The sequence below is a fragment of the Oryctolagus cuniculus genome, chromosome 4, assembly GCF_964237555.1.
Source record: "Oryctolagus cuniculus chromosome 4, mOryCun1.1, whole genome shotgun sequence".
Taxonomy (NCBI): Eukaryota; Metazoa; Chordata; class Mammalia; order Lagomorpha; family Leporidae; genus Oryctolagus; species Oryctolagus cuniculus.
The window spans coordinates 123,978,686-123,998,692 of NC_091435.1; the positions used below are offsets into that span (position 1 = coordinate 123,978,686).

Sequence of the window (20,007 nt, forward strand, 5' to 3'; positions counted from 1 at the left end):
AGGGTTGTGGGTGGGAGGGACGGTATGGGGGGGAAGCCATTGTAATCCATAAGTCGTACTTTGGAAAATTATATGCATTAAATAAAAGTTAAAAAAAAAAAAAAGAATACATATACAGTTACATAGAAAACAATTTATTTTGAGAGATTAGCTCTAATGATTATGGAGGCTGAGAATTCCCACAATATGCCATCTAGCAATATGGTGTAGTTCTAGTCCAAACCCAAATGCCTGAGAACTGACAGCACCGATGCCCAAGGGCAGAAGATGGATGTTTCAGCTCAAGCAGAGAGCAAATCTGCCCTTTCTCTGGCTTTCTCACAAATTGGATGCTGCCAGCTCACATTGATGAGAATGATCTTTGTACTCAGTCTACCAATTCATATGCCAATATCTTCCAGAAATACCTCACAAACATACTCAGAAACAATGCTAGACCAGCAATCAGGGCGTGTTTTAAACCAGTCAGTTGACATATAAAATTAACTATCACACACATCCACCTGGCCTTCATGCTACACCTCAGCTAAGTGGGAGGCAGTACTTACTTTAAAAAAAAAAAAAGGCTAAATATGATACAGAATATCTTAGTATAACCTCCAAAGTCATCAGAATATAATTCAAAATCACTTGTAAAACCAGAATCAGGAAAATCAGAATATAATCAGCAAAGAATACACCTAACAGAAATGAATTACATGTTGGAATTATTTGACAAGCAGTCATCTCAAAAATACTTTAGAAAGCATAGACAAATTCTCTTGAAATTAAAGAAAAAAATAGTAAATTTCAACCAAAAAATACAAGTTACAAAAATTACCAAACAGATTACAATAACTAAAATAAACTCCTCACTAGATAAAACAGCAGACTGGAATCATAGAGTAGTGAGCTTTAAAATAAATCAACCGAATTTACCCAATCTGAATAATAGAAAATACATAGAAAAACAAGTTAACAGAACCTCAGGGAACTGTGGGACAATAACAAAAGAGTGACTGGAGTCCAAAAAGGAAAATTACAGTTTTACCCATTGTTACCATTGGGGAAACTAGATAAAGGATACCCAAGAGCTTTATGCTTTCTCATAGATTCATAGGAGTTAAAATTATTTCAAAATTAAGTGCTAAATTTTAAAAAAATCAATGAAATCCTAAATAAAAGCATTTCCCACCAATAACCTGCCATCGTGGCTCTTTAGTTCTCTGAAATAAACAACCAGTTATGATCAGTGGGCCAGTTTATGATAATTGTGAAAGATATAATTTACCAGTGTGTCATTCTGGCCTGCTGATGAGTATTGTAAATTTACAACAATAGCTCCAATAAACTAAACATTGAAATTAAAAACTTCTGCTCTGCACATGAAAGTATCAAAAGAATAATAAAACAAGCCCACAAACTGGGAGAAAATATTTGCAAAAGACACATCTGATAAAGGACTGTCATCCAAAACATACAAAGAACTATTAAAACTCAAAAATTAGAAAATAAATAACTGACTGAAAAACTGGCAAAAAGCCTGGACAAACACCTCATCAAAAATGATATACTAGTAAAGATGGCAAGTATATGAAAAGATGTTCAACATCATATGTCAGTAGGGAACTGCAAGTGCAAACAATAGTGAGATGTCACTCATGTCAAACTAAATAGACAAAAGTAAGAAACAAAGACTTTGAATAGCATAATTACCAATGTAACTTAGTGAACCCATTGAAAAGTTAGATCCTTCAGACTAAGAATATTCACCTTTTCCAAGTAACTATGGAATATTTCCAAAAGCTTACTGTTTATTAAGTTCTCCCAAATAGGGTTCAATCTCTATCCAATGGAATAAAGACAGACAAAATAAAATAATAGTCAAAAAGGAATCTACTCACTTAGAAATTAAAAAACATTCCAGTAAGTATTTCTTGAATTAAAAAGAAAATAAAAACTGAATTTTCATCATATTTAGAAATAAATGAAAATGAAATACATTTATCAAAAAGTTAACCATTGCCAAAGCTAGTAAATAGGGAAACTTGATAGCTTTAAACAGTTATTAGAAAAAGAGACTCAAAACAAACTAATTAAGACTTAAATTCAAGTAACTAGTATGAAACTAGAAATTAAAGAAATAAGTAAATACAAATAAGAATCTGAATTGATAAAATAGAAAACAAACAAAATGAGCAAATTACACCAAATCTGGCTCTTTCGAAAAGCCAATAAAATAGACAATGTTTATTTTTCTTGGGAAAAAGTTCTCTTGCCCTTTCCCTGTTTCCCTCTCTATCCTTCTCTCATCTCCTTTTCAATCAAACACAAATAATCAACCCAAAGAAAAGAGAATGGAGCCCATAACAATTACAAAGGAAACAGGTTTTAAATAAAAGAGTTCCATTCGTTACTAACTACTGAGAAATTTGAAATGTCAAGCAATATGCTTGTCTAAAAATGCAGTTTCTAAAACTGACTCAGAAAGAGGTAAGAATTCATAAATAAACCAATAATTACAGAGGAGACATAATGGGTTATCAAAATTCAACTGCCCAGAAAAAAGATCCAAGATTTTTTTTTATGAAGGAGATCTACCCGAACTGCAAGGAACAAACAACTCATGTATTACTCCAGATGTCTGGTGCATACCAAATAGGGAGCTTCTTAACTTACTAAAAGGGACGGTACATGCCAGTCTTTATACCACAAAAAAACAAAACTACAAGCTAATGTCACCTATGAATATAGATGCAAAAACCTATGTAAAATATTCTCAAATTAATTTAGCAATAAGAACAATGCCCTCCATAAGCTGTTTTATACATGATGAATAGTAAGGAAAATTGCATTAATGGTATAGAGAAAAATACTTTTTAATAATTAAATATTTATTTTAACCTCCTATTTATGGCAAGCAAAATATTTTTCTAATTTCCATAATCGTAGAATTACATGTATTTAAGAGAATGTTGGCAGAAAAACAGTACCAGGTACTTATAGTTGCAGCAAAAATCGCAAAGGTAAAAAAGTACATAAAATTTAGGGAATCCTGAAATATGAAGGAACTTCAAAAAGTTCATGGAATGTGGAATTAAAAATTTAAGATTCAACATTGTGGAACAGCAGGTTGAGCCACCACTTGCAATTCTGGCATTCCAGAGGAACATCAGTTCAAGCCCTGGCTCTTCTATTTCTGACCCAGTTCCCTGCTAATGCACCTGGGAAAGCAATAGAAGATGGCAAGTGCTTGGGCCCCTGCCACCCTTGTGGGAGACCCTGATGGAATTTAAGGCTCCTGGCTTTGGTCTGGTCAAATCCTGGGCTGTTGTAGCCAATGGGGGAGTGAAGCAGCAGATAGAAGCTCGCTCGCTCTCTCTCTCTCTCTAACTCTACCTTTCAAATAAATAAATAAACCTTTTTTTTAAAAAAAGTTTATTTTGGTGCAAAACATTTTTGAAATCTGCACATATGTGTGGTCTTCAAAAAGTTTATGGGAAATGCCTATTATGAAAAAACTACACATAGATTTCAAAATTTTCTTGTATCAAAATAATCTGTAATTCCACTTTTCTACTTTTTAAAAAAGTATCCTAATATATACCATGATCAAAATGGTTTTATACCCAAAACTTAAGTATATCTTCGCATTAGAAAATGTATTGGTATTATTTACTACAACAGATTAAAGAAGAAAAACCAAATGATCAGGGCCAGCGATGTGGTACAGCGAGTTAACGTCCCGGCCTGCAGTGCCTGCATTCCATATGGGTGCCGGTTTGAGACCCAGCTGCTCCACTTCCAATCCAGCTCTCTGCTATGGCCTGGGAAAACAGTGGAAGATGGCCCAAGTCCTTGGGCCCCTGCACCCACATGGGAGGCCCAGAAGAAGCTCCAACTCCTGGCTCCTGGCTTTGGATTGGGGCAGCTCGGGCCGTTGTGGCCAGCTGGGGAGTGAACCAGCAGATGGAAGACCTCTCTCTCTCTCTCTCTCTCTCTCTCTCTGCCTCTCCTATCTCTGTGTAACTCTGACTTTCAAATAAATAAATATTTTTTTAAAAAAATATGATCATCTCAATAGAAATGGAAAAACATTTATTAAAATTCAATAATTATATCTCAGTCAGTTAAGGAGTTAGAAATGAAAGGACAATTTCTTAAACTGATAAAAGGTATCTTTAAGAAACCTTTATAAAATATCCTATTTAACATAGAAACATATTTAGATGGGTTCATATTAAATTAAAGATTAAATTAATGTTAAAGATTGACCCTACAAGTTATGTGTTCTACACTACTCTCTATTTATTAATTTATTAAGACAAGAAGGGGAAGGAGTATGGGATGATCATGTAACTCAAATGAAACTAATAAAATACTTGAAAGTAAAGATGCAAGGAAGAAAAACTTAAGCTTATTCACCCCAAACAGACTTCCTAGATCCCTGAACAAGCTCTGTTTCCTGTCTTTTTTTTTTTTTTTTTTTTTTTGACAGGCAGAGTGGATAGTGAGAGAGAGAGAGACAGAGAGAAAGGTCTTCCTTTTACAATTGGTTCACCATCCAATGGCCGCTACGGCTGGCGCGCTGCGGCCAGCACACCACGCTGATCCGAAGGCAGGAGCCAGGTGCTTATCCTCGTCTCCCATGGGGTGCAGGGCCCAAGCACTTGGGCCATTCTCCACTGCACTCCCGGGCCACAGCAGAGAGCTGGCCTGGAAGAGGGGCAATCGGGAAAGAATCCGGTGCCCCAACCGGACTAGAACCCGGTGTGCCGGCGCCACTAGGGGGAGGATTAGCCTATTGAGCTGCGGCGCCAGCCCCTGTCCATTTCTAAAATCAGTAAACTTGAGGTTTTTTCCTTTCTTTCATTGAGTTACCACCTCATGGTCTTCTAATAATTTCCTTTTTGTGTCTAAGTTAGTGTCGGTCAGAGTAATTTTCCATTATTTGCAACAGAAAGAACTTGACATAGAATGCTATCTAAACAGAATTTGCCATCAAATATTTTTAAAACAACAGTAAAAAATATAATAAACATAATTAAAAGGTAAGTTATCATGAGAAAATACTAAACATTGGAGCTGGCACTGTGGCGTAGTGGGTTAAGCTGCTGCCTGCAGTGCTAGTCACCCACATGGGCACCAGTTCAAGTCCTGGCTGCTCTACTTCCAATCCAGCTCTCTGCTATGGCAGGGAAAAGCAGTGAAGACAGCCCAAGTCCTTGGGTGGCCCCCTGCACCTGCATGGGAGACCCGGAAGAAGCTCTTGGCTCCTGGCTTCAGATCAGCACAGCTCCGGCCGTTGCGGCCAATTGGGGAGTGAACCAGCAGCTGGAAGACCTCTCTCTCTCTCTCTCTCTCTCTCTACCTCTCCTTCTTTCTCTGTGTAACTCTGCCTTTCTTTTTCTTTCTTTCTTTCTTGCTTTTTTTTTTTTTTTTTTTTTGACAGGCAGAGTGGACAGTGAGAGAGAGACAGAGAGAAAGGTCTTCCTTTTTTCCGTTGGTTCACCCCGCAATGGCCGCTGCGGTCGGCGCGCTGCGGCCAGCGTACCACGCTGATCCGAAGGCAGGAGCCAGGTGCTTCTCCTGGTCTCCCATGCGGGTGTAGGGCCCAAGGACTTGGGCCATCCTGCACTGCACTCCCGGGGAACAGAAGAGAGCTGGACTGGAAGAGGAACAACCGGGACCGGGACCAGAACCCTGTGTGCCAGCGCCGCAGGTGGAGGATTAGCCTATTGAGTCTCGGTGCCGGCCCTGCCTTTCAAATAAATAAATAAATCATTAAAAAATACCAAACATACATAAAGTATAAGGCCAATATTATATTAAAAACTTCTACAAATATGGGCAGGCAATGTGACTCAGCAGGGTAGGCTGCCAGCTGGGACACCTGTACTCCATATCACATAGCCTGTTTCCAGTCCTGGCTACTCCACTTCTAACCCAGCTTTCCGCTAATGTGCATGTGAGGCGGCAGAGGATGTCTCAAATATTTAAGTCCCTGCCACCCACATAGTAGGAGACCTAGATGTTCCTGGCTCCTGTCTTCAGCCTGGGCCAACACAGCAGTTGCAGGCATTTGAGGAGTGAACTAGCAGATGCAAGATCGATCTCTCCCTCCCTCCTTCTATTCTTTTTTTTTCTCCCTCTCTCTCTGCTATCCTGTCTTATAAATAAATAAACAAATCTTTAAAAAAGCACCTACAAGTAAATAAAAATAAACAAATAAGCCAATAGAAAACTAGACAATGTATGTATATAGCTAATCAATAGCATAAGAAATATAAATGTATAATAAACACAGACAGATGTTCAGGCTTCTTAGGTAACTTTTTTTACTCAAGAGAATGAAAAAAAAAAAAGACATCAATATTAACAGGATGTAGGAAAATGACCCTTCATAAATTACTGGCCAAATGTAAATTAATGCTATCTTCTCTAAGGACAATTTGGTATTATGGGTACTCTTGCTGTCAGTACCTGTCACTCTCACTGTGGCTCTATCTCTAAAAAAATAAGTGTAAGCTTATTTCAGGGCAAAAAATGTTTGAAATTCAGGCATAATTTTTTCACAATCTGCTTTATTTTTAAATAAACTTCCTGAAGATCTCTATATGCACAGGTTTCAAAATTTTTGCACAAAAATAAATTTCTTTTAATTCAATTTTCCCACACGCTTTGTAAAGTACCCATGTAAAAGTACTTAATTCTCAGAGATTTTTAAAAAATAACTACTTTTACATAAATATGATACCCACTAAATTCATTATCTCAAAGTTTATCAATTGTCAATATTTTAAATTGAGAAACTTTCATTCATAGGATAAAAGAAAAAAAAAACAGAAAAAATCTTTCTGTAGAAATGTCTGTATAAACTCATTGAAATGTCTTTAGGCAGACCGAACTGCTGATTAGATTCTACAGTGGTAGGAACCCATTTTTATTCCAATTATAATGATTTATAATTATGAACTAATTTTAGCATCCTTTTCAAAACATTAAGATCTTATTCTATAAATATAAAAATTTAAGTCTTTTAAAAACAACTGGTCAACTTCCAAAAGCTACCAAAATTCATCATATATTTGGTAAATACATCTTAATAAAAAGTAAGATATATTTCTAAGGACAAAGAAGAGACTCATCCAGATCTACAGTTACTGAATTTATGGGGTTCTAATTATTGATAGCGAATATATTCCTCAAGAGGAAGATTCAAGCTATAATTGATAACTATATTTAATAATTATTAATATAAAGAAAGTAAAATGTATTAAAGTATAAATTACATTTGACATAGAGATTCTAGAAAAACATTCAACATATACTTATTTTCAATACTTTTCTTTCAAACTAATAAATGATAGAAAAAAACATACTCCAACCTTTCAATTTTGGATTCATTGTCAATTTTGTACTGTTCAAAATCTTGGCTAAGAGACTGTAGCTTTTCTTGAAGCCTCTTTTCACGTTCTATACTTCCTTGATAGAATTTCAACTCTTTTTCCATTGCTTTCACTTTTTCTTCCATAGCCTTAAATTCATGAAGGATTAGATAGCTGACTCCACAGTACTTACAAACTTTTTCTTCTGGCGACATCTAGGAAACAGAACATACATTTACTGAAATGATATTTCTTAGACTCTAAAAAATAGTGTCCAACTGAAAATGTTATTGCAACCATGCTGGTCAAATGACATAAATATACAGTGTGCTATGCCATAAGACAGTAACTATGCCCCTGGTTACAACTGGATACCATTTTAGAAACTAGCATACTGACACTGACACAAAACCTTAGAATTAGAAAATGGTCTTTCAAAGTAGATTTATTCTTGAAATATTCTCCATAAAATGAAACTAAAAATGGAGAAAAAAGTCTACAATTGTTTTCTTAAGATGAGTTTTCCATAAAGTTGGAAGAAATCAGCGTCTCTCACTGGCAACTGCTCAGTGACCCCGGAGAGGCTTTTTGGCCTTTTCAGATCTTATTTTCCTCATTTGTAAAATTATGACTTTGGGCCAAATAAATAGTAAGTATCCATTCAGTGTCAACATTTTATAATTCTTACATAATTTAACATTCTATCATAAACCTACAAATAAGAAAAATACTTTGAACTCAATCTCTTCTAACTAAAGTCAGTCAGTTCTTTTCTCCTCAGTAGGTATGATTATATCCAATTTACAGATTTAAAAACTGAGGCTATTAAAGCTCAATAACTAATTGATGTGTGGAGAAACTGTGATTAAAACCTTGTACCTATACCTTCACTCATTTGTATTATATTCACCTACCATGCATATGTCAGTTAAACTCTCTAACTTCATTCAGATAGCATTCCTATGGCTTTGGCCAACACAGGAACAATATAAAAATGGAATTCTAGCAAAGTCAGGAGGGAAAGGTTCTTTTTTCCCCATGAAGTACAAATATTCCTCAAGTAGCCTTTGCTTGCTTTACTATTCACAAAGGATAAGAGATAGCTTCACAAATATTTGCTCTAGAAAACTACCTTGAAATCAACTCTTGCATTATTCAGACTAGTTACTCTTAATGCAACCTCCTTTGAGATTACAGAAACTGCTCTTGTAATTAAGAATTATGCCACAATATCTGTTTATCAATGCTAATATACAAACACAACTTGTTAGAAGAAACTAATAACAAAATTTTGTGAAGTAGAATCTGGCTCACTTAAACTTTAATAATAAAAAATAAAGTTGAAACCATAATACTATGGGACATATATAATTGTAATAGTCATTTAATTTCCACTGATACCAGATTTATAAATTTGTAAAACTACAGGTTTAAAAGAAATAAAAAAAGATAACTTGGTTCAAGCTCTGGATAGACTCACAGAGTCTATTCCAACCAACACATATTGTTGTCCAGCCTCTATTTTAGCATCCCAAATGATGGGAAGCTACTTTCTAAGGCATCCTAGTCCATCTTCTGCCAGTTTCATCTCTCATGAAGTCCTTTCTCACACTCACCCCAAATCTGCCTCTCTGGAACACCTACTTGTCCTAATCATCTGAGTCACCATTTGGAACAATCCCAGGCTTCATTCATACAAAGATCTTTCTAATATTTGAAGACAGCCATCAGGGACACACCATGTTATCTCTTCTGCAGGTCAACACTTTCAATTTCTTCAGCTATTTCCCACATACATGGTTTTGAATTTCTTCCTTATTCTACATAATTTTCTCTGAACTTGTTCCAGGGATCTATAAATGTATTTCAAAGTATAGTGCCCAGAACTGAATAACTCAGCATGGTTGGTCTCACTAAAAAAGTTAAGAGAGCATTCAAACTTCTCTTACTTTAATATCTTACTAGTATTACCATTAGTAATATCTTCTATTGCAGATTAAATTGGCCTTTTGTAATTTTTGCTATTATATACTGTAACTGACTTTTATGTTAAATAAATGCCCAGCTTACAAAAACACTGCAATGGAAACCTACATCACATTATACTGAATACACCAACCATTTCATTCCCTTCTATGTTCCCCTTTTTGAAAATCCACTTTCCACAGTCCTAGCTATAAGATTCCTTCTTCCTGTACACCCTGGTTATGGCTAATTGGTGTGCTGTGATAAGACACTGGCCAAATCCTAAACTGGGGTGAGCCAACTAGGCTTGTAAGTATTGATGATCCAGGCATTTAGATTACATTTAAAGCAGCCATAAGGGAGAAGGGTCATGTGCAAGATAGAGTAAGCCATATTATTGGGATGAGAACAAAGAAACAATAGACATGCAAAGAGAAGCTAAGATAAAGACACTGTAGTTCCACAGAGAAAAAGGAAAGAATGGTACCCTATACTGTCACATCTGATGACCTTCTAGTCCCTTGCCTTGGTCCCTCTTGAAATATGGCTGCCCTACTTGCCCTTTGGGATCCACACCCAATCTTCCTCCACCATTCTCTTTCCCCCCTTGGGCAACCTATTTTTTTTGCAACCAGTACTTTCTATTCTATTATGTGAACATTTGGCATTTCAGATCCAAGTGCAGAAATATAAATGTAAATATGTATCTTCCATTAGACTCAAGTGTATGTGTGTACGCATACTACATAGATTCATACATGTGGATGAATGGATGGATGGCTGGATAAAGATAAAAATGTTTTAGACTCAACCTAGACAGATAGATGAAGATAAATATATCTTAGATTCAATCTTTAGCTATTAACTTGGGTATTCAAGAAATTCTAAGCTTTGTATCTTTTGCAAATTTGATCCTCATTCATCATTTTATCCATCTGACTCACTGATATTAAAATATTAAACATGGGAGCTGGTGTTGTGATGCAATTGAAGCTGCTGCCTGTGATGATGGCATCCCATTTCAGAGGGCCGACTGGAGTCCAGCTGCTCAGTTTCAAATCCAGCTCCCTGCTAATGTGCATGGGAAAGCAGCAGAAGATGGCCCAAGTACTTGGGCCCCTGCCACCCACATGTGAGATCCAGGAGTTCTAAGCCACTCCCTCACGTGGCCATTTGAAGAGTGAACCAGCAGAAGGAAGGTCTTTACCTCTCTGTCTCTCCCTCTCTGTCATTCTGTCTTTCACATAAATAAAACAATCTTTTTAGAAAAAAAACCCTGACAAAATTCTTTAAAAGTGTTAAATATGACAAAGTTTTAGAATTTCACAGAATGTCATATCACCTTGGTTAATACTGACCTACTACTTGGTACATTTCAAGTATAACTTTTCATCATTATTCAACTGCGTGTGGGTATGTGTGAGTATACATATATTTTTCATACTGTCTTCAGGAATATTATGACAAACTTTGTCAAACACCTATATAAAGTCCATATATGAGGATTCTACTCCTACTGTACTTTTTGGATCTAATAACTTTAGATAAATGAAATGGCTTGGTTTACATATTGGCTCCAATGGGACAAGGTTGTTGTTTTCACTAATATATACATCTTCACAAATCACCAATTACTAACACATATATTCTATGATCTAGTCTGAGATTGAATTAAGTCCACTGAATGTAATTTATAGGCATTTTATATATGGAATAGCATTTGTGCATTATCCTATTACTCTCTACATGTCCTCAAAGATAACCAAGAGGAGGCCGGCACTGTGGCAAATTAGGCTAAGCCTCCGCCTGTGGTGCCAACATCCCTTTGGGACTGCCTGCTCCTCTTCTGATCCAGCTCCCTGCTAACGGCCTCGAAAGCAGTAGAAGATGGCCCCTGCACCCACATGGGAAACCCAGAAGAAGCTCCTGACTCCTGGCTTTGGATCAGCCCAGCTCTGACTGCTGTGACCATTTGGTGAGTGAACCAGTGGATGGAAGACCTTTCTATCTCTTGCTCTCACTGACAGTAACTCTACCTCTCAAATAAATAAATAAAATCTTAAAAAAAAAAAAAAAAGCAACTCTGCAGTCCCATTCAAAGATACTATCAGCGCCAAGAAAATAATTTATCCAGGTCAAGAGACCCGAACTAATTCTCAGCAGATGGATACTTTCTTACAATCTTTTGCCCTTCTTGACTCTTGTTTCCTTCTCATCAATTGAATCACTTACTCCAAAGCATTTCCATCTTCAACCTTTCCTTATTAATCATACTTCTTACTCTGCTCCTGGCAAAATGCCCTGCCCTTATTCTACAAAACCTTTGATGAGTGGAGTATATTTTCAGCCTGCTACACTGAAAATAGTGTAAGCTTCACAATGTAAAAGCTATTAAAATGCTACTTCACCATAGTAATCAAGGAAAGCAAAAACTGAAACAAGTAATACAATATATATTAGATGGGTTTTCTGGAATTTCAGCAAAGGGGAAACATGATATTCACCACGAGCTAGCAACAAAACAATAAAATTATAAAATAATATGTCATTAAGAGTGGTCTCCTGGTGCCGGCGCTGTGGTGTAGGTAAAGCTGCTGCCTGCAGTGCTGGCATCCCATATGGATGCCGGTTGAGACATGGCTGCTCCATTTCTGATCCAGCTCTCTGCTATGACCTGGGAAGGCAATGGAAGATGGCCCAAGTCCTTGGGTCCTTGCCGCCACATGGACCCGGAAGAAGCTCCTAGCTCATGGCTTTGGATCAGCCCAGCTCCAGCCACTGCAGCCATTTGGGGAGTGAACCAGTGGATGCAAGATCTTTCTCTCACTGTCTCTCTGTCTCTGCCTCTCTGCAACTCTTCCTTTCAAATAAAGAAATAAAAAACAGCAAAGATAACAAAAACGTCTTTATTAAGAGCGGTCTCCAGACTTCAACCTGAACCACTAAGTGACCTATGTTAAATAAGTTTATTGCATACAACTCTTCAATGCTATTAAGTTGTAAATAATTTTCTGTAAGCAAAACTGCAACAGAAAAAAATGTAATAACCCTTTCAAATTCTTAGAGTCTGTTTGGGCTAATTACTTAGAACATTTTTGTGAAACTTGAGAAAGTATGAAATACTGTAATTATGTTTCCAAATGAAGCAAGTAAAAGTTATCTATTTTTTGTGAATTATAATTTGTGTTTCATTCTTATAACTTGGTGTTAGATCATCTCCTCATTTTGAAAGTAAAATAATGACATGCTGTCATTCCTGACAAAAGGGCTATCATTAGCAGGATGTTTTGCTTTCTACAACATGCACTTTGGAGGAGGCATTAACAAATGCAGTATATTAAGGAAATGCAGAACCATTTTAAAATAAATTGCAAAACAAACTTCTCAAATGCAGTATTTGTGTTTTTAGAATTACAGTTATTCAACTTAAAAATGATATAAAAATTTAAAGGTTAAATTAGGCTTCAGAGCCTTTTCAGAGCTCCTATCTGTACTTCAACCAGAAAAGGCACTCAGTACTCTCCTGCTGCCTAACTAAGGCATTCTCTGCTACAAAATTTATGCTTCCTTTCTCTCCCACCCATCGCATGCTTTTTATGTGCTTGATAAGGAGAAAAGGAATAGCTAATGTACTCCACAGAGGTAAGAGTGACAGTACTATAAAACATTAGCCCTTCCTAGAAGCCTTTACACAAAACAATGACTGTCCAACAAGGATATTTCATTTAGGTCAAGAGAACATTTCTGGGATAGGACAGTGGACCCTTCAAGCTATCAAGTTGCACAGACCACCTAACAAGTTCATGAGGCCATCGGGATCTTTCCTCATCATTAAGTCAACTTGCTGCACTACCAATTTAAATATCAATTTGGTAAAGAACTTCTACAGAAAACCCTACAACTACATGTACATTTTTTTTTATTTGACAGGTAGAGTTAGACAGTGAGAGAGAGAGACAGAGAGAAAGGTCTTCCTTCTGTTAGTTCACCCCCCAAATGGCTACCACGGCCAGCGCGCTGCACTGATTGGAAGCCAGGAGCCAGGTGCTTCCTCCTGGTCTCCCATGCAGGTACAGGAGCCCAAGCACCTGGGCCTTCCTCCACTGCCCTCCCAGGCCACAGCACAGAGCTGGACTGGAAGAGGAGCAACCGGGACTAGAACCCAGTGCCCATATGAGATACCAGTGCCACAGGAGGAGGAATAACCAAGTGAGCCATGGTGACGGCCCCTACATGTACATTTAATACTAAAACTCAGTGCTTTTCCCTAAGATTGGGAAAAAGGCAGGACTGCCTACTCTTTCTGCAATTATTTACATGGTACTGAAGGTTCTAGGCCAAGCAATAAAGTAAGAAGAGGAAACAAAAAGCCTATGTATCAAAAGAAATAAAACTGTCTCTATTTTTGAGTTGGCCATAATTGTCTACATAGAAAACCCCAAGGGATCTACTATAAAACTCCTAGAACTAGTAAGTTCAACATCTTGCATGATTCAAGATACATCTAGAAAAATCAATGATATTTCTATATATTCTCACTGAGTGCAAAGACACTGAAATTAAATATGAATACTAACTGCAATTGCTAAAAAATTAAATATTTAGGTGTAGATATAACTAAATATCTACAGGACTCATGCTGAAAACTCTAAGATGCTGATGAAATAAACTGATGACTAAATAGAGAGATATACTATGTTTATAATTAGAGGCCTCAAAATAGTATGATATCATTTCTTTCTAAATTGATAAAAACAGATAATGCTACTCCTGTCAATATTCCAGCAAGATGTTTTGTAGCTGCAGACAGGATTATTCTCAAATTTATATGAAAAGCCAAACGAATTCATAGTAAAATAATCATGGAAAACAACAAAGTGAAAGGAATCACTCTATATAATTTCAAGACATAGTGTATTATGACAGTAATCAAGAAATGTAGACCAATGTAACACAACAACAGAGAACCCAGAAACAGACTTACATAAATATGTCAAATTGATTTTTGGCAAAGGTGCCAAAGCAATTCAATGAAGAAAATGCGACCTTTTCAACCAACAAATTGTGCTGATACAAATGAATATCCACAAATTAAAAAAAGAAGAAAGAAACTCAACCTAAGCCTAATTTTTATATATAAAAATATATTGAAAATGAATCATGGATTTAAATATAAAACATAAAATGTGATTTTAGGGGAAAAAAAGGAAAACCTAGGGATCTAAACTAGGTAAAGAGTACTTACACTTGATACCAAAAGCATGATCTATAAATGGAAAATTTGATAACCTTGATTTCAATTAAATTTAAGAACTTTTTCTCTGCCAAAGATCCAGGAGTTCAGCTGCTAGGTTGTCTGGTAGTTACATGCATACATGTGTGTGTGTGTGTGTGTGTGTTACATGTCCTCCTGAAAAGACAAGCTACAGAATAGGAAAATTATTTGCAGGGGCTGGCGCTGTGGCTAAGTGGGTAAAGCCACCACCTGCAGTGCTGGCATCCCATATGGGTGGCAGTTCGAGTCCCGGCTGTTCCATTTCCAATCCAGCTCTCTGATGGCCTGGGAAAGCAGTACAAGATGGTCCAAGTCCTTGGGTCCTGCCCCAGTGTAGAAAACCTGGAAGAAGCTCAGGCTTTGGATCAGCCCCATTCTGGCCATTTGGGGAATGAGCCAGTGGATGGAAGACCTCTCTCTCTCCCTCTCTCTCTCTCTCTCTCTGCCTCTCTGTAACTCTACCTTTCAAATAAATAAATCTTTTTTAAAAGGGTTTTCTTCTTTTAACCATTTTTATCTTTATTATTATTATTATTTATTTGAAAGACAGAGTACAGAAAGAGGCAGAGACAGAGAGGTCTTCCATCCACTGATTCACCCCTCAAATGGCTGCAATGGACAGAGCAGAGCCGATCTGAAGTCAGGAGCCAGGAGCTTCTTCCGGGCCTCCCATATGGGTGTAGGGGCCAAGGACTCAGGCCATCCTCCACTGCTTTCCCAGGCCATAGCAGAAAGCTGGATCAGAAGTGGAGCAACCAGGACTAGAATCAGTGCCCATGTGGGATACTGGCACTTCAGGCTGGGGTCTTAACCCACTGAGCCACAACGCCGGCCCCAATAAATAAATCTTCAAAAAAAATTTGCAAACAATGTATCTGACTAGTATCTAAATTATATATGGAATTCTCAAACTCAACAGTTAAAGAAAATTCAATTAGAAACTGGGCAAAAGACAAAAAAAAACATTTTAGGTGAAATGTTTCTAGGATTTACAGATGCCAAATAAGCACATGAAAAGATACTCAACATTATTTGCCATTAGGAAAATGTAAATTAAAACCACAATGAGATATTACTACACACCAGTGACAAATCAAATGTTGGTAAAAGGTGGAAAAATTCAATCATTCATATATTGCAGGTGAGAATGTTAAATGTCATAATCATTCTGGAAAAACAGCTTGGCAATGTCTTAAAAAACTAAACATGGAAATACCAGACAACCTAGCAACTGAACTCCTGGGCATTTATCCCAGGAAAATAAAAACGTATGTTCAAATAAAAGAATGTTTACAGTAGCTTTATACAGAATAGCCAAAAACTTGAAAAACCCTAAATGCCCTTCAATAGGAGAATTGGTAAATAAACTAGTAGATCAAACTATGGAATACTACGCAGCAATAAAAAGGAGTAACTACTGACAATAAAAAAATTGGAGACCAAATCAATGGTGGCCAGGGGTCATGGATTGAGCAGAAAGAAGGATTGGGGATGTTAAGGGGAATGTGGCTATGAAAGGACAACATACAGAAGCCTCATCATGAACTGTTCTGCATCTCCACTATATCAACTAATAATACCCTGGCTGGGATATCCCTCTTTGGTTTCTTCAAGTGTTACCACTAGGGGAAGCTGGAGTATACATGGGATCTCTTAGCATTATTTCTTATAACTGTATGTGAATCCACAATAAATCTTAAATTAAGAAATTAAATATTAAAATGATAATAAAAAATCTGGACCTAAAATACCATAGATTAATCCACAAAGACATTTTTGAGCAATCAGAAATGCTGGCTTCATAAAAAATAAAGCAAACATAATAAGCTTTTGTCTATCTCACTATGTTTCCAGAGTACATTTCCTCTAGTACCTACTTTTCCACTTGGAAATCTCACCCAAGCAAATTCTATGACCTTCAGTCAATTCCATGACCTTTAAGGCCAGTCAGAAGAAGAAATTTTTCCTGAAAACAGAAATACATATTTTTCAAGATTCATAATAATATCTTGAAAAAACTATTTTTCTAATGAACTACCCTGGGATACAATATTAAGTGAACCGTATCTCCAGAAATTGGATTTCCTATAAAAAGGCAATCACTTAAAAATACACCACATATACACATGCACATATACATATCACTGGCTTCCGGGATGCTGGGTCTAACATTTCTATGCCCATTTTCCTTTTCCTTTTCCTCTACTTTAACACAACATTAAAATCTGAACCTAGCCCCAGTGGCCCAAAATGACCTGGAAAATTAAGTTTATTTTTTCTGGCAATGACAAACTGTGCTTGGGAATATAAAACTGTTATTCGGAATAAATTTCAAAGTTCCAAAGTACTAAAATTACTGAAACAGGACAAAATGAGCTGTTACTGTGGGGAAAGGGATTGTTATCCCAGAAAGAACAGTGTGCTCTCCAGCCCCTGCATAGCCACTTCTGTCTTGCAAAATAAACAACTCTGGTCTCTTAATTTTACTTTGTGTCCTATGGCAATAAAGATCTCCTAAAGCTAAAATCCTATTACAAGTGTTCATTTTCTCACATTTTAAAAAATAAGAGATCAGTTTTGCCTTTGCAAAGTAATTTTTTTCACTGGTTTGTTTCTGTTGTTTTGACTTCTGCATATGCCCCCTAGCAAAAACAGCAAAAGGAAAATTGTTCACTGCTTTTTCCTAAAAATGAGGCTCCAAATGTCTCTGAAATGGAATAACATTCACGAGTGGAAGAGATATAGAATTATCATTTTACTCAATCTATAAGTGCTGTCTTGAATGCGGGAATAAAATCTTAAACACAGAACTGTACTATCATTACAATCGCAGTCTGCATTCAGAATGATGAAAATTCTAACAAGGTGGATTGTCTAAGGTCAGAGACAGGTAAGAGTCAGCCACGGCTGCAGAGAGAGCAGGCTAATTCAGAGATGCGGTGTAAGGACGGATAGAAGTAAACTGTAGAGTTCAGCAGCACACAAACGGGACAAGTGTGGTCTTGCTGTCCAGCCCAGGGACCGCTTTCATGTCTTCTGCCACTAAAGGACATGGAAGTCTAAAATTGTTCTGAGCTCGGTCAGAAATTGTGTTAAAAGCAAAAAGATCTGAGAGTGAGAGTCAAAGATTATCTTATTCCTTCTTCTCTAAGATTCCCTGGGGAGAGGAGACCAGGGAAAGTGATTTCACAATCTGCCTTCTAATCAGGCCCCTGGTTCTCTAACTACAGCCTGTTTTCACCATCCGTTCTGTTCCCCACACTTTTTCTCTGGTGGCCCTCTCCCCAGGGCTCTTACATTTTCTTGCAGCTCTCCTTTTTCTACTCTCATTTTGAATTAATGGTAGAGTGTAGTGCAGTTCTGTTCACACTGTAATTTATCAACCATCCATTTCCATAGCTCATAGTAAAAGTGCAGAAAGAAAGAAAAAGGAAAGTCTCCTCTCACCTTCTCTTCTGCACCAAGCCCCCTTGCCTATACACCGAATGAAAAAGAAAACACAGCAGGGGCTTCTCTAGAAAGAGGAGCCAGCATAAAAAGTAACACAAAAAGTTAACAGAAGAACAAGAAAGAAAGAAAAAAAGCCTTTGAAAGATCTCTCTGTGGCTATACACTGATCCACCCACCTCAATCCTTTTTTCTTCAATAAAGAAATGGAGCACAATTTCCAAACCATTGTGTAAAAAAATTCTGTTTTTCTCACATTAAAAATGAAATGGTTTTAACCTAAACTATTCCTGTTACCACTATAAGCTATACAAAGGTAGTTCCAATAGTTCATGCAAAAATGGAATTTAATGATAATATGCATTTTCCATGAACTTTTTGAAGACTTCTCTATACCTCTATCATGATTCTGTACAGAACAATGTACACAGCTGACTAAACAAATACACTGCCTGATCACTAGGCAACTAAACAAGTAAAGTTACACACAACCTAAATAAAGCAAACGGAAGGAGGAAAGCATGAAAAGAATATTTATTTTCAAAGACTGTTTTTACAGGCTTTGGGAATGCATATACGCTTTTTCCTTGCTCTATAATCAAGCACCCAGAACACTGTCTAGCACATAATAGACATAATAAATATTTGTGGTATAGCTTAGGTCTGAAAAAGTACAAAGCTATATCTTACAGTCAACATTGGGCAGGAAAGGGTGACAATCAGCACAACTGGCCAGGGCCTTTGGACAGCTGAGCTCCTCTTGCTGTCCCCACTTTTCTGCACAGCCATTCCTGCTTTAGACTCAAACTGTGAATTTATGAAATGCTTGGTTTTAGCATTTTTAAACAATTTACTTATAAAGTACCACAAACATAAGGAAAAAACACTCTACCACTCTCAAAAAAATCTTATAAAAATAAATACATATTTTATGTATTCAAAAGCACTGAGGGGCTGGCGCTGTGGCACAGGGAGTTAACGCCCTGGCCTGAAATGCCGGCATCACATATGGGCTCTGGTTCTAGTCCCGGCTGCTCCTCTTCGGATCCAGCTCTCTGCTATGGCCTGGGAAAGCAGTGGAAGATGGCCCAAGTCCTTGGGCCCCTGCACCCATGTGGGAGACCCGGAAGAAACTCCTGGCTCTTGGTTTTGGATGGCGCAGCTCCAGCCATTGTGGCCATCTGGGGAGTGAAACATCGGATGGAAGACCACTCTCTCTCTGCCTCTCCTCTCTCTGTGTAACTCTGACTTTCAAATAAATAAATAAATCTTTAAAAAAAAAAAAAAAAACACTGAAGTTGTTAAACATTCTCCAACTTGGCCAGCTTTTTCTCAGCAGGAAACTTCTGTTCTTTGGCCTGCGATGCTTCATCCCCTGTCCATTGACATATGCAGTATTGAAGGGACAACACCAGTTCTTCCTGCATGAAGGGCATCCTTTGACCATTCCAGCACACAGGAATTCCACTCCCCATCTCCCTCTCTCTCTCTCTCTTTTTTTTTTTTTTTTTTTTTTTTTTTTTTTTTTTTTTGACAGGCAGAGTGGACAGTGAGAGACAGAGACAGAGAGAAAGGTCTTCCTTTTCCGTTGGTTCACCCCCCAATGGCCACTGCGGCCGGTGCGATGTGGCCAGCGTACTGCACTGATCCGAAGCCAGGAGCCAGGTGCTTCTCCTGGTCTCCCATGTAGGTGCAGGGCCCAAGGATTTGGGCCATCCTCCACTGCACTCCCAGGCCACAGCAGAGAGCTGGACTGGAAGAGGAGCAACTGGAACCTGGACTAGAACCCAGTGTGTCAGCGCCATAGGCGGAGGATTAGCCTATTGAGCCGCGGCGCCAGCCCCCATCTCCCTCTCACAGCAGATACTGTCCCATATGGTATGTGATCACTCTGTCTTGTTGTAGAGTTTTCCCCTCTTCCCCCCATATCACTACATATCCTCTTCCATTCAG

General features: G+C 37.6%; 1 protein-coding gene across 11 annotated transcripts in view; it reads right to left on the minus strand.

Annotated features, from left to right (window-relative positions):
• LEKR1 (leucine, glutamate and lysine rich 1) overlaps nucleotides 1-20,007 on the minus strand; it is a 221,482-nt gene that overhangs the window by 187,046 nt on the left and 14,429 nt on the right. For 8 of the 11 annotated variants that reach the window (XM_051818730.2, XM_051818732.2, XM_017346867.3 and 5 more), the window contains one exon: nucleotides 7,368-7,582. The exons of 1 other annotated variant lie outside the window; for it this stretch is intronic. In XM_051818730.2, coding sequence (XP_051674690.2) covers nucleotides 7,368-7,582 — 215 coding nt within the window. The remainder of the gene's footprint in view (nucleotides 1-7,367; nucleotides 7,583-20,007) is intronic. 2 more of the 11 variants (XM_070072607.1, XM_051818733.2) reach the window with 1 other exon arrangement.